Source organism: Hyaloscypha bicolor (assembly GCF_002865645.1).
Source record: "Hyaloscypha bicolor E unplaced genomic scaffold K444scaffold_125, whole genome shotgun sequence".
NCBI classification, from domain to species: Eukaryota; Fungi; Ascomycota; class Leotiomycetes; order Helotiales; family Hyaloscyphaceae; genus Hyaloscypha; species Hyaloscypha bicolor.
The window spans coordinates 858,058-872,249 of NW_020194627.1; the positions used below are offsets into that span (position 1 = coordinate 858,058).

Below are 14,192 nucleotides of genomic sequence, written 5' to 3' on the forward strand. Positions count from 1 at the left end.
AATTATATAAATATTATATTTAATATTTAAAAAACTAGTTATATTTACTTTTATATAATTATTAATTTTCCTTATTATTTAAAGTTTATTATAATTAATATTAATTTAATCTAATATATAAGAATCTTTCTAGAGATTAAAGGTAGCTTATATATAGCCTGCTATATATACTATATAATAAGTATATATTATATAATAACTATAGGCTAGTTATATATATTTGTCTCACGTAACTATATATACTATATTTAGCTCTAGCTATCTATATTATATCTCTCTTCTAAAGAAAATCGGAATATATTATAATATAACCGTATTTAATATAATAGTATATAAGCCTTATATTACTAATTGTTTTATAAATTACTTTTATTTGAATTAGCTTAATATAATAAATATATAAGCTATATATTATTAATTAATATATAAAGTTAAACTTTTATTTATTTCAAAAAATATTTTATTTAAATCGGCCCGATATATTAAATATATAAGCTATATATTACTAATTAATATATAAAGTTAAACTTTTATTTAATTTGAAATTTACTTTATTTAAATTAGTTTAATATAATAAGTATATTAGTTTTATATTACTTACTAATATCTTATTTAGCTTTATTATTATATTTAAAAAATAATAAAGTAAGAATGCAATTAAAGTTATTATTAATTAAATAATAAGTAATACTTTATTATAATATATATTACGTGAATTACGGGATATATAAAGTATAAATATATATATAATATTAAATATATTTGCGATTTAATTATAAATATTATTATCTTTTGGCCTAGTTAGTAATATAATAGCAAGTTTAATTTATATAATATATTATATTTATATATTAAAAGGTTTTATTTAAATGCTTTATAAGGTGTAATAAAGTATTAAAACTATAAGCTTGAGCTTCTAATATTATAATAAGGCTAAATAAAATACAAAATTTAACTTTCTTTAATTAATAAATTATTATATTTAAATTAGCTTAATATAATAAATATACTAGGCTTATATTACTAGACAATTTATAAAGTATTTATAATGCTTATAATATCTCTAGCTATAAGTTTAATTATATTCATTTAATTATATACTCTCTATATTATTATAATGATTATAGTACTTATTACTTTTACTACTCTTCTTTTTTCTTTACTTATAGGCGCAGCACCTACTGCGAAGGGCATAGAATCTTTGTCTGCCCAGCCCCGCTTATGTTGCGTAAGAGCGATTGACGGATTGTACATTGACGATGTCCGTGGTTTTCTGGCTTCGCAGTGTAATGGTTTTAAAGTTTGCCTCCAAAATGCCACTCCGGAATTTGGCTGGTGTCGTTACTGCCTCATCTTTGATCCAAGCGATGCAAGGTGTCTGACTGGCACCTGGCCGCCAGTAGGCAAGCCGCCATCGACCGTAGGGCATCGCGCCCTGGACGTCGATTTGGATAGTGTTAACAAGGAGCTGGAGTCGGCCGGCACAGATATTGCCCTTCCGTGAGCATTTCCGTCATTACTATTTTCGATCTAACCTTGATAGGTCTAGCGATTTCAATCTGATCGCCAAAAGATACGATGGCCAGAGAGCGATCAATACGTTGGCTGCAGACAATATAGCTAGAGTATACACTGAAATCATAGGACTATCAGCCTGGAACCTCTTTGTTAGCGCCACAAACTTTATTGCCTTTACTATTAGCAACCTCTATATTGAACCGCTCGTTTGGGAGATCGTTGATACAGCGACTGGGTGGACAAGAACAGGGACTCTCGCAGGTGGAACTCACTATGGCGGATCTGTAGATAGTCTAGTAATTGCCCATGGCGGCGATCAATTTGTAGTATCTTTTCATACCACATAAACCTGCGGCATCGCTAAACGAGCTTGATATCGTCCTTTGCTCTCTTTGTTATTTAATAGAAGCCTTATATTCGAATTAGATACTATTATTAATCTCGTTGCTATGGTCCGAGAGTTTTAAAAGCGGAGTCGGATATAGGCAGCTTACTAAAGCTTTATAATTGAACGTTTATTACTTATTATTAATATATATAAAAAGAAATAACTAATTACTAAAAGTTATTAAATATTTTAAGGAATTATAAAATAAGTTAAGTTAATTTTAATTATATTGAAAGATATTAAAATAATAACTCGTTTTCTTTTTTGTTTGTAATTCTTTCTTAAAAGTTATAATAGCTATTATTTTATAACTGCTATAAATTAATTTTAACTAAAGTTTAAACTAAGCTTAGTATTTTTATATTTTTAGCCTTATTTACTTATTTACTATTATATCTCACTCTTTTCTTTTCTTTATAGCTTTAGAATTTGAAAAACAAGAAATAAAGACCTTTATATTTTATTTTAATACTCTAGCTTAATTATTATAAAGGAACTTAAAAATATAAGTTTATATTAAAATATACTTTAATTTATATATAAAGGCTCTTATAATAAAATATTTTTACTTATTTAATAAAGTTTTATATAAAGATATTAAATAAGATAATTTTATATATAATTAGCTCTTATATAAGAAATATTAAACTTTTTTTCAAATATATATATAATACTAAAATTATAAGTTAATATTTTAACTATTATAATTATAAAAGAAATTAAATTAAAGCCTATAAAAGATTTTATAAATTTTAAATTTATAATAATTTATAATAAGTTTTTTAATTTATTTATTATTATTATTATTATTATTATTATTATTATTATTATTATTATTATTATTATTATTATTATTATTATTATTATTATTATTATTATTATTATTATTATTATTATTATTATTATTATTATTATTATTATTATTATTATTATTATTATTATTATTATTATTATTATTATTATTATTATTATTATTATTATTATTATTACTATTATTATTATTATTATATCTTATCTTAATTATTACTAAGCTAATATATTATAACTTTAGTATAAATAGAGAAAAAGTATACCTGCCGTAAGTTATAGAAGTAAGTCTTAGAACTTCTAGTATTAGCTAATAGCTAGCTCCTCAAATAATTAATACCCAGTATATTAAAGAACTACTTATACTACTTATACTACTCATAAATATTCATAAGTAGCGTGAGTGGAATATGAGTAGCGTAATGTCCTAAAAATTTGAGTAGAGTAGAGTATATACTTATAAGTAGTATGAGTAGTAATGAGTAGCCATTACGTAATAATAATAAACTAAGATTTATTTAATAATAATTAAATAATAAAGATATTTATTAAGTAGCCCCAGTAAAGGTAAGCTAGGACTTGTATAAGACTAGCTAAATATTAATTTTCTATAATAATAAACTAGTTATGCTTCTTAGAATCTTGATTTCCTGTAACAGCGCTGGCTAGGGGCCATATAGGGGTGGCTGTCACATGACTGGTTTCACCTAGCTAGCCGGCGTTTCAGTGATTTTAGCTAGTATTTCTCTCCTTTTATCCCCTTTCCTTCTCTCTCTCTCTCCTTCTTCTCTTTAGCTTAATAGTCGGACTTAACGTCGCGACTAAAGGGGCCCAACCCTTTAGTCGGGGAAAGCGAGTTGTCCCGGGAAAGCGAGATGTCCCGCACCAAATAAAATCCTTAATAACCTGAAACCTTAATCTTTTTAAATAATTCTAAGTAATAGAATTAAAAATATAAGCCTTATAAACTAGATACGATTCTCTAAATCTTAAAAAAAGATGTGGGTAGAGAGTTATTAAGGTTTTAGTAGTAAAATCGCAAGGAATACAAAAATCGTTAAGAATTATTTGTTCGCGACCGTTTCGCGAGTATTAAACTTACAACTTTTGCTTAATTATAATTTTTTATTATTTTACTTAAAACTTTAGCCCTTAAGTATCCGATAGGTAACTATAAGATTGCGAATAAAACGTATTAATTAGATTTTCTATAGCTAGTTCCTAAAATTATTTTTTAGGAGGCAAAAAAGGCCGGTGCGGGACATCTCGCTTTCCAGGGACAACTCGCTTTCCCCGACTAAAGGGTTGGGCCCCTTTAGTCGCGACGTTAAGTCCGACTATTAGTATTCTCAATACATGGGATTTTCCTGGATCTTTGAGCCCTGGCCATTGCCTCGATCCCGCCGTCACATTCCCCCCTGACCTTAGGCTCGCTTACTAAGCAAATGCCATTGCCTAATTGGGTAGAAACTTGGCGCTAGAGCGGCGCTAGATGGGAGGCTTACCTAATTAGGCTAGCCTGTCACGTGCAACTGTCACGTGGGTACCTACTCACACTACTCATACTACTCATGAGTAGCTTGAGTAGAGAGTATGAGTAGAGTATGAGTAGCGCTATAATTGGTTGAGTAGAGTATGAGTAGGACCCACTACTCTACTCTACTCTACTCATTTGACACACTGTTAATGCCCGGCAGTTTATTAACTCTTATAATTTAACGGAACGTTACGGAGATATAGCAGCATCAGATATAGAAGTACAGCCCCCGCCGCTGCATGCGAAAACGTCTCGTCCAGCTTTTGAGGTGATGCTAACCGGATTAGTATCTCGTTACACTAGCACTCGTCAAACAAACGAGGCACAACAACATCTGCAAGCCACCATATTCTGAGGCCACAAAACAAGATACAAAGCCAACAATTGGGCGTCTGCTCGCATAAGTGGCCAGCTAACTCCAACTATATGGTCTGAGATACACTGCTACACAACATGTACCAGCCTTGAGAGTCTAACGGCGCAGCAAGCAACGTAGTCTATAGCTCATCACCCCAAACTACGGGGGGTGATAAGAGGAGACTTATTTAATCATAATGAGGAAGGAATGTTTCCTTCGGTTTCAGTCTTCAAGTTTTGTGTCAGAGACGTTCCTATAAAATATACAATCAATCTCATTCGGGCTACTCCTCAGAAGAATTCACCTCTCCTCCTCAAACTCAACCAAGCACCACAACGATCAAGACAACAGAAGCCATCGCCATAGCAGAAATTTGTGTCTACGTCCCTATCTTCTTTCTAACCAGAGCAATCCTTATCTAGCCGGGCTTCGCCCGCCAATCCGGCTGGATTTACCTCGCCATCTTCTGCGTCATCCGTATCATCGGCGCCGTCTTCAAAACCGAAAGTGCAAACCACCCATTCAGCATCACGGATCTAGAATGGGGCACAGCCCGCTCCTCCATCCGGCTTTCTCCTTTGCTTCTAGCTAGTCTGATATTGCTTAAGAGGGTTACGGATCTTGTTACGAAGATGGTGGTATCGGATCCGGAGGCTGGGACCGGGGTATATGGGGGTATGGTGGGGACGCACAGCGTTGGAGGACTGCTGGGAAGAGTCGTAGTGGAGATAGTCGATGCTGCTTCGCGACGCTCGAGAGTCATATAGTTGGCTCAGATCCTCATCGTCGTCCGTTCCGCCTCCATCGAACCCTCGTCCGCAAGCAAGGGTCCCACCTTCATGAAAGCGGGAGCCGTCATCTTCCTGGCTGCGCATGTGTTGCCTGCTGTACTCCTGGCGGTTACATTGAGGGATGTTGTTTGGGTCTCAATTGCAGCAGGTCCGTTTTGGGTGTGAGGTTGCTGTGGAGTTTGATTGCAATTTTCGGGAAAGATGGGAAGTCCAAGATTGCTGGTAGCGACCCGTGGGTCAATTTTGGGACGGGGATTTTGGAGGAGTTTGTTATAGTGTGTGTGTGTGTGTGTGTGTGTGTGTATGTGTATGCGGCAACGGGGCTCGGTTTGGGGAAGTTACAAAGGAACCAAAGGTCAGTATAGATGTGTGGGGGATGATGCCCGTGGACTTCTGACTTTCAAAATGCATATTTTTGGGTTATGGATGGAGGATCTTGGCTTTTTGTTATATCGTTTACGATGGTACTACTTAGAAGAAATATTTTTGTGATTTCTCATCCTCAATACTTAAAATTTTGTTAGTCATTACATAGTTCATTAACGAATTTTGGATTGGCAGTTTCCGAGACGATAACAAACGAAAAGAAGGACATGTTTAAGTGCTGGCCACGGGTTTGACGGCATAGATGCTGAAGGAGCCTAAAAATCCTGTTACTGTGCGGTACCTATCAGTAGAACGGAGTAAATACTTACTGACCCACTCATTGAAATCGATATTGGCAACTCTCTTCGCCAACTCCTCTTTCTCTGACTTCGTTTTCTCGGCAGAGGTGGAGCGGCACGACCCAGATGGAACACAACAAGAAGACGCCGCCGGTTCTTTTTCGTCAGCCGTACCACAACACGAAGATTCTTCCCCGCCCTTGTTCCTCTCCTTATAGATATTGAGGTCACTCTTCTTGTCGACGATTAAGACATCTGTTCATGTCAGCACGTGAGTTATGAGAACGAGGGTCTTATACAGACCTTCAAACCCGGCCTCCTTCAACCACCCCTCATACTCACTCACCAAACTTGCACCACTAATACACCCCACATAAAGTCCCATGTCCCTCTTCAACTCCTCCGTAAACTCCTTCTTGGCTAGTATATCACTAACCGCCAGCCGCCCACCTGGTTTCAGCAGACGATAGACTTCCCCAAAACAGACAGGCTTCTCATCTTGTTGAAGCAAGTTGATGACGCAGTTGCTGATGATGCAATTTGCGCTCTCAGACTCCAAAGGGATCTTCGTGATGGGTGAGAGCACGAACTTGACGTTCGTGATGGATGCCTTGGAGGCGTTCTTCTCGGCGCGAGAGAGCATGTCTTGGCTCATATCTACCCCGATTGAGAGGCCAGTTGGCCCGACTTTGCGAGCGGCTTGGAAGACATCGAAGCCTGCTCCGGAGCCAAGATCGATGACTGTCTCGCCCTTCAGATATAGAGTCAGCACGTGATCAGACGACGCCGACTATTGAGCTTAGAAACGAGAAGGGCACCAAGCAACTTACAGCTTTCAAACCTGCAACAGCAAGCGGATTACCGCAGCTGACCCCCAAGTTTGCTTCTTCTGGGATGCCAGCCAGGTCTTCTGCGGAATAACCAAAGGACTCGGCGACTTTTTTGATGTGCTCTGCGTTCCTGGTGTCGTTTTCTCGGGCGAGGGCTGAGTAATGGTCGATGACCACCCGGGAGGTGATGGCGGACATTGTGGCGTGTGAATGCAGATGCTGGATCTGTGTAAGGTTGTCTTTGCAAGGGTGGCGATGGGCTGATACTTGCTTTGCCTTGATTGAAGCGACGTTGTTTGGTTCTTCTCAATTTCTCCACGCTCAAAAGGTCAAAGCCAGAGTTGATAGAGACCGAAGTTCTGAGGAGAGCCAAACGAGGACCACCGAGTCGGCGGAGTGGTCGGCGGAGGGCTGAAGAGTTGCAACCTTGTGTGCGAAAGATGTCCACATGCTCAGATGGCTCTCAGTGACAATGATTGGCTCCAGCAAGGCAAGAAAGGGCAGTCAAGGGCAGTCATTCAACCGATCTCCTGATCTTGAACGCCTCGAGTCTCCCGAGAGGAAGAAATAAGGTTGTTTGAGAGCAAGTTCAGCCGAATCCTGACTAGTCGCCAAGATGTCTGCGTTGGCTAGGGCTGAGGCGGGGGGGGTTCCTTAACGTTCGAACGGCTTGAAATTATCTACTGCAGGACCGGCACGGAGGAACATTCTTCAGCCACCTGCACTTGAGCCAAACAATTACACGTGACAGCAGAACTCCATTTCGACCTTAGTCTGCGTTGCTCTTAATACATACAACCACAGCTCATCCAAGTGGTCGTCCTGGTGTTTGGGTTGACAGGGGTGGGCTTGCTTAACAGCCTGGAAATAACCTTATGGGTTCGATTATCATGGCGGCAGTTTGGTGAGGCACACCTCGGAGCCCCTAAAGGTTACTTACAAGCCACGCTTAGTAATCTTACCCTATCGGTTTTTTTTCTTTCGCCTGAGTAGTACGTTCGATGGGCTACCTTGGCTAAATTATAGCGCATAGCTCACTAAATTATAGTATACTGTGGTATACCTCACTAAATTTTAGCGTATACTCTATGACTTCAGTAAGGTATACGTTAGATTAGGAGGGTGTAGAGAGGGTGCGCTGTAGAGAGGGTGCGCTGTAGTGAGGGTGCGCTGAAATTTAGTGAGGTATGCGCTATAATTTAGCGAAGGTAGCCTATAATTATAGCGAACGTACTTCGTGAAAAAAAAATCTGATGGGATAAGATACTAAGCTAAGAGCCTTGGTGCCTGACCAAACTGCCACCACAATAATCGTACCCAGGAATACCTTATGCACTGTAGAACTGGGAACTGGGAGGAACTGGGAGGAACTCTCCTCCAAAACCCATCCTTTTACATTTGATTGTAGAGCTTTGTTTACAATTCTCGTGAGACTTCAAACAAAACGGCCTCAATATTGACCCAAGATTTGATGTCTCGAGCAAACTCTTAGGTCGCTACGCTTCACGTGATAGCCACGCTAACCCCACTAGAGATAGCTCGCCCCTCGTACCCCTCTTCCACCAAAGACGCAATCTGAACAAATTTCCTCCACACCGCTTCACTCTCCAAACCTCAACACTTCTTCACCTCTCTCCCCCATATCTTCTTTGGATTCCTTCGGTGAGACTGTGCTTCAGTTTCCTCTTCCTTTCCATCTCCCCCTTCCCACTCAATTCCAGTGACTCCGACACCGGACCACTCTAGGCTTTCAATCGCCCAATTGATTGCTGATCCGAGCTTACCGCAATTTTTCGCAAAGCACCACGAATTTGCAAAGCCGCAATCATGGTTCAATCGTGAGTCCCAAGCATGGCAGACATATGGCAGATCTTCAGAATGCTGATAAACATGTCTTTTGCAGATCGATCCTCGGTTTCCCCCGTATGGGTGTCAACCGTGACCTGAAGAAGGCGACAGAAGCATACTGGGGCGGCAAGCTCTCCCAAGCTGATCTCCTGAGCGAAGCCAAGAGACTTCGTCTCGAGCACTGGAACATCCAAAAGAAGGCCGGCGTCGATGTTATTCCCAGCAATGACTTCGCTCTCTACGATCAAGTTCTGCACCAAATCCAGGACTTTGGAGTAAGTTTTCTCCAAGATGCCAAGAGCGCAGCAATGCTAATCTTCCTTCTGCACAGGCGGCACCCCCAAGATATACCACACACGGCCTCGATCCCATTGATGAATACTTTGCTATGGGCCGTGGGCACCAGAAGGATGGCGTCGATGTTCCCAGTTTGGAGATGGTAAAATGGTTCGATTCGAACTACCACTACGTCAAACCCACTCTACAAGACAACCAGGTTTTCAAGCTTAGCTCCAACCCAAAGGCTGTTGTCGAATTCCTTGAGGCCAAGGAGGCTGGCATTGCCACCCGACCTGTCCTTGTCGGCCCAGTGTCCTTCCTTCACCTTGGCAAAGCCGACCGTGGCCAGACCGTCAACCCAATCGACCTCCTCGAGAAGCTCCTCCCTGTCTACGAGGAATACCTTGTCAAGCTCAAGGCTGCTGGTGCCGAGACTGTCCAAATCGATGAGCCCACTCTCGTCTACGATCTCCCCGCCAAGACCAAGGCTGCGTTCAAGCCAACGTATGAGAAGCTTGCTGCTCTCGGTGACAAGATCCCAAAGATTGTCTTCGCCACGTACTTCGGTGATATCGTCCACAACATCGATGCTCTGCCAACAGATGTCTATGCTGTTCACGTTGACTTAGTGCGAAACCCAGAGCAACTTGAGACCGTCATTGGTGCATTGGGCGAGAAGACTATTCTCTCTGCCGGTGTCGTTGATGGACGTAATATTTGGAAGGCCAACCTGAAGCGTGCTATTGAGACCGTTGAGACTGCCATCCAAAAGCTTGGAAAGGAGCGTGTCATTGTTGCCACGTCCAGCTCTCTCCTCCACACCCCCCACACGCTCGCTAGCGAGAAGAAGCTCGATCCCGAGATTGCCGACTGGTTCTCTTTCGCTTCCGAGAAGGCTGTTGAAGTTGCCGTGATCGCAAAGGCTGTCACTGAAGGCCCAGCAGCAGTCCGCGAAGCTCTTGAGGCTAACGCCAAGTCAATCCAATCGCGCGCCAGCTCCAAGCGAACCAACGACTCCAAGGTCAAGGATCGTCAATCAAAGATCACCCCTGATATGTACAACCGAAAGTCCGAGTTCCCCATCCGTATCGCTCAACAGCAAAAGGAGTTGGGTCTTCCACTCTTCCCCACCACTACCATTGGCTCTTTCCCCCAGACCAAGGAGATCCGTGTTCAACGTAACAGGTTCACCAAGGGTGAGATCACCGCTGAACAATACGAGAAGTTCATCGAAAAGGAGATCCAAGATGTTGTCAAGATCCAAGAGGAGCTTGACCTTGATGTCTACGTTCATGGCGAGCCTGAGCGAAATGACATGGTTCAATACTTTGGTGAGCGTCTGGACGGTTATGCTTTCACCACACATGCTTGGGTTCAAAGCTACGGTTCCCGATGCGTCCGTCCACCGATCGTTGTTGGTGACATCTCCCGACCTGCACCAATGACCGTCAAAGAGTCGAAATACGCCGTCTCCATCTCCAAGAAGCCGATGAAAGGCATGTTGACTGGTCCAATCACCTGCCTCAGATGGTCGTTCCCCCGTGATGATGTCCACCAGTCCGTTCAGGCCGAGCAGCTTGCTCTTGCTCTTCGTGATGAAGTTGTTGACCTCGAGGCTGCTGGTGTCTTTGTCATTCAAGTTGATGAGCCTGCTCTCCGTGAAGGTCTTCCTCTCCGTGCTGGAAAGGAGCGTGAGGCATACCTCGATTGGGCCGTCAAGTCTTTCCGTCTCTCCGTGTCCGGCGTCAAGGACTCTACCCAGATCCACTCCCACTTCTGCTACTCCGAGTTCCAGGACTTCTTCCACGCCATCGCCGCTCTCGATGCTGATGTTCTCTCCATTGAGAACAGCAAGTCAGACGCCAAGCTCCTCAAGGTCTTCGTCGATGAGGCTTATCCTCGCCACATCGGCCCTGGTGTCTACGACATCCACTCTCCTCGTGTCCCAAGCGAGCAAGAGATCAAGGACAGAATCGAAGAGATGTTGGCATACCTCAAGCCTGAGCAGCTCTGGATCGATCCCGACTGCGGTCTCAAGACCCGTCAATGGGCCGAGACCAAGGCTGCCCTGACCAACATGGTCAACGCCGCCAAGTTCTACCGCCAAAAATATGCCTCCAAGTAGGAGTCCTCAATTTTACGCCCGTCCTTTCCTTTGTTCGGCGTCACCACGGCGTCAAAATGACGGTTCACGAATTTGACATTTTATCTTTGATGAATTGATGCGGTGTTTTTAAGCCTCGGAGGGGAGACGATCTCAACATCGGCGTTTTCTGGTATGGCATAAAGACAAAAGCTTGCGATGGGTTTTACCTCTTTATTTTGCGATGTTCAACATGCATTTGATGATCCATCAACCGGGCATCTTTCAGAATGGAATGGAAAGGAAAGGGATGGCGCATCGAATCGAGTCGAGTCGCTCGCGAGAGCGGCTGTGGTGTTGTATCCTCCTTTACACGAAGGAAGGAGCAGAGAACGAAGACTAGAAGTAGAAAATACACCCTCTTCAACCGGGAAATCTGGGCCCCTTCTTGACTTGTGATTGCCCTTTCCAGGGATGTGTTCAAGCTGTTGGCAAATTGAGAGTGAGTACACCACAAATTTGTCCTCGATTCCCGACCCAAGATAAAGGTTCCTGGATAACCACCATGTCATCTGGGATATATGAAGCCTTCTTCTTCCAGTGGCCCAAACGCCAAAGACAACCGAGTCCATTCAGATTGTGATGTTCGTTGAGCAACTGCCCAAGCAGTTGTAAATGCCAAAGCACGCAAATATTTCTCTAAAAATGTAATGATTTTATAAGAGTAAAGCTAAGAAGTAATAATTGCAAACGCATTATTATAATTATAATTACTAGTAATCTTATTTTTATTAAGAAAAGAATTAGAAAACTAGAGGCTAGGATAAGAACTAAGTAGTATACTAATAAAAAGAAGAAAAAATACTATAAATAAAAAGCTTATAAGGTCTACAGAGAGAGAGAATACGAATTTTGGTGGGGTAAACAGTAAACAGCAAACGTGAAATCACATTTCTCACTTGGACGAGTGATAGTTACGGCTTTCCGTAGGTGATGGCCGAATACACCCTGGCGCGTTTGGGCCCAACGCCTTCAGGCTGCGAAGGGCTTCGGTCACAAAATTCCAGAAATTTAATCATCTAAGCAATCTCCTAGAATTTGCGCAATATAGTACACTAACAACGTTCGCAAAATCCCCGCAAAGGGACGCTGCGCGGAGGGGCTGCACAACGAAGTCTTAATTGACTTTCAAAACGATATGCATGTTCACGCCCATTGGCGGGCATTGGTTGATTGCTTTATTGAGCAAAGTTGTACTTGCCCTGACAGAGGTGCCAGTTGAGGGAGTTAAATCCCAATTTTGGGCTGGTACTACGAAGGGTGTTACGAGTAGGGAGTATTATGAGCCTATTGGGGTACGGGCAAGGGAAGCACTTATGCGTATAATTATGACGTGACTGAGAAGCTCTGGGAATGGATGGAGACGGAACTGGAAAGGTATGAAATTTGACATCAGATGAATTAAGATTATGTTCCCTATTTGTGTTTCTACAGACAGAGTTTCGGACATTTTATGACTTTGAGAACATCATTATCCTAAGCTCCTAGCTTATCACTGCAAAATCACACTTTATAAATAGCCTGCACTCAGGCGTACTCTCCCATTGGTAGGAGAAAGCAACGATCTTATCAGATTTCCTCAGAACTTATTCATCAGATTAAAACTGCCGGCTTCGCCAGCTGACACCTCACCTGAATTGATGATATTAATGTATTTATATTGGATACGGATTACAAAAAATGGTAGAAAGTAGCTGTGAAATTAAAGTACCCTCGTTCAGTGGTATAGACATTGTCACAATTTATGTCAGTAGTAACACCATTTCGCGAAAACAGATCAAGGGTAATACCTAATGAACTAAATCCAAACTGTTTGCTCCGTCCCTAAACAACTACACTTCTTCTCGGCCGGTAACTTCCTGAGGTATGAATGCATCCGAAGCTCCAGCCGCCATACCAACAGTCCCAGCATGTATCAAAGCATCAGCCGTTGAGCTTGTCTTATCCTTCCGTGACAGTATTCTAACAAGAAGATACAATTTACGCCCGATGAATACAGTACCATCTTTCAGCCAGCCCCAGTGCCAGACAAGGAGCATTGATACTGCAGTGATAGGAAGTGCCGTCGCGAAATAAAGCCAGAGTGGGATGTTGACAAGGGGATTAGGGTTCAATTGTGTAACGTTCATGCCAAATATACCGGCAACAAATGAGAGTGGAATATAGACAGTTGCTAGAGTGGTTAACGCTCTAAGTAACCGTTGTCAGACAACTTTAAAACAACTAGAATTAGGTAGCAGACTTACTTCACGTCCTGGGCTTGCTGAATTGCTTTTCTACTCTCCTCTATTCCAATCATTGCTGTGATCACCGGTATACTCATTGTGTTCTGTTTAATTTGCAGTGAAACCTTGTTTGCCAGGTACTCATAGTCGGCCAAAAGCTCGTCTTGAGCCAGAGAAAAGGCTTTGCTTTTAGTACTCAGTGACCGGAAAATCTGCAGCCCCATTCTAAGCATCCCGAGTGTCTGCTTCAGATACTCGCCAAATGACTCCTTTTCGAGAAGTCTTTCGTCGGTCCCGCCGGATAGCGTATATTGGGGCTTAAGACCGGGGAGCATGTAGCCTTCCTGGTCGCGAATTACGCTTGTCCAGCGAGTGCTGACTAGCCGAAGCAGAATTCGAACAATCATATAAGGGTCGTCGAGAAGTTCCGGAGCTGAGACCGAGTTTATCGCAGATTCGAAACTAGAACGCATAGATTCGTCCCTTGATGAGGCATTGCCCGACAGTATGGGATTCCCGTCGCAAACTATCACAGCTAAAGGAAACTAGTAGTCAGAGGGAATTGGTGGAATAGCAACTAAGAAATGATTACATATACTGACCAGTCCACGATCCATCAATGATAGGAGACAACCAGTAAGTGACATGTTCCTCAGTTGTAACGAGACCGCCGTGAGAAAAAGAACTTCGCAAGTTTCTACAGTTACGGAGTTCTTTCCGGAAGCTTGGCTGGTAAGTTGTTCTGTACGGTATCACCACATGGGATTGACTCCGTCTTGTGCTTGGAAGAAGTATTTCAACGT

The 14,192-nt window shown here is 41.7% G+C and overlaps 5 protein-coding genes across 5 annotated transcripts; 3 read left to right on the top strand and 2 right to left on the bottom strand.

Moving 5' to 3' along the window:
• Positions 1-1,117: 1,117 nt before the first annotated feature.
• Positions 1,118-1,865, top strand: K444DRAFT_695785 (uncharacterized protein; the record flags this gene model as incomplete). Its single annotated transcript, XM_024887891.1, has 2 exons — positions 1,118-1,500; positions 1,550-1,865. 2 exons carry the CDS (start codon positions 1,118-1,120, stop codon positions 1,863-1,865), a joined length of 699 nt encoding a protein of 232 aa, XP_024732423.1.
• A 3,084-nt stretch (positions 1,866-4,949) lies between these two features.
• K444DRAFT_695800 (uncharacterized protein) lies at positions 4,950-5,943 on the top strand. The gene is made up of 2 exons (XM_024887892.1): positions 4,950-5,324; positions 5,385-5,943. Exons 1-2 carry the CDS (start codon positions 5,241-5,243, stop codon positions 5,562-5,564), a joined length of 264 nt encoding a protein of 87 aa, XP_024732424.1. The 5' UTR covers positions 4,950-5,240; the 3' UTR covers positions 5,565-5,943.
• On the bottom strand, positions 5,829-7,524 carry K444DRAFT_596428 (putative UbiE/COQ5 family methyltransferase). Its single transcript, XM_024878429.1, has 4 exons — positions 6,895-7,524; positions 6,368-6,815; positions 6,095-6,319; positions 5,829-6,040 (listed from the first exon to the last, which is right to left on the bottom strand). Exons 1-4 carry the CDS (start codon positions 7,090-7,092, stop codon positions 5,997-5,999), a joined length of 915 nt encoding a protein of 304 aa, XP_024732425.1. The 5' UTR covers positions 7,093-7,524; the 3' UTR covers positions 5,829-5,996.
• A 1,197-nt stretch (positions 7,525-8,721) lies between these two features.
• K444DRAFT_633652 (putative 5-methyltetrahydropteroyltriglutamate--homocysteine methyltransferase) lies at positions 8,722-11,146 on the top strand (the record flags this gene model as incomplete). The annotated part of the gene is made up of 3 exons (XM_024883640.1): positions 8,722-8,732; positions 8,798-9,017; positions 9,074-11,146. 3 exons carry the CDS (start codon positions 8,722-8,724, stop codon positions 11,144-11,146), a joined length of 2,304 nt encoding a protein of 767 aa, XP_024732426.1.
• Positions 11,147-12,996: 1,850 nt separating this feature from the next.
• Positions 12,997-13,796, bottom strand: K444DRAFT_537797 (uncharacterized protein; the record flags this gene model as incomplete). Its single annotated transcript, XM_024875492.1, has 2 exons — positions 12,997-13,354; positions 13,411-13,796. 2 exons carry the CDS (start codon positions 13,794-13,796, stop codon positions 12,997-12,999), a joined length of 744 nt encoding a protein of 247 aa, XP_024732427.1.
• Positions 13,797-14,192: the final 396 nt, after the last annotated feature.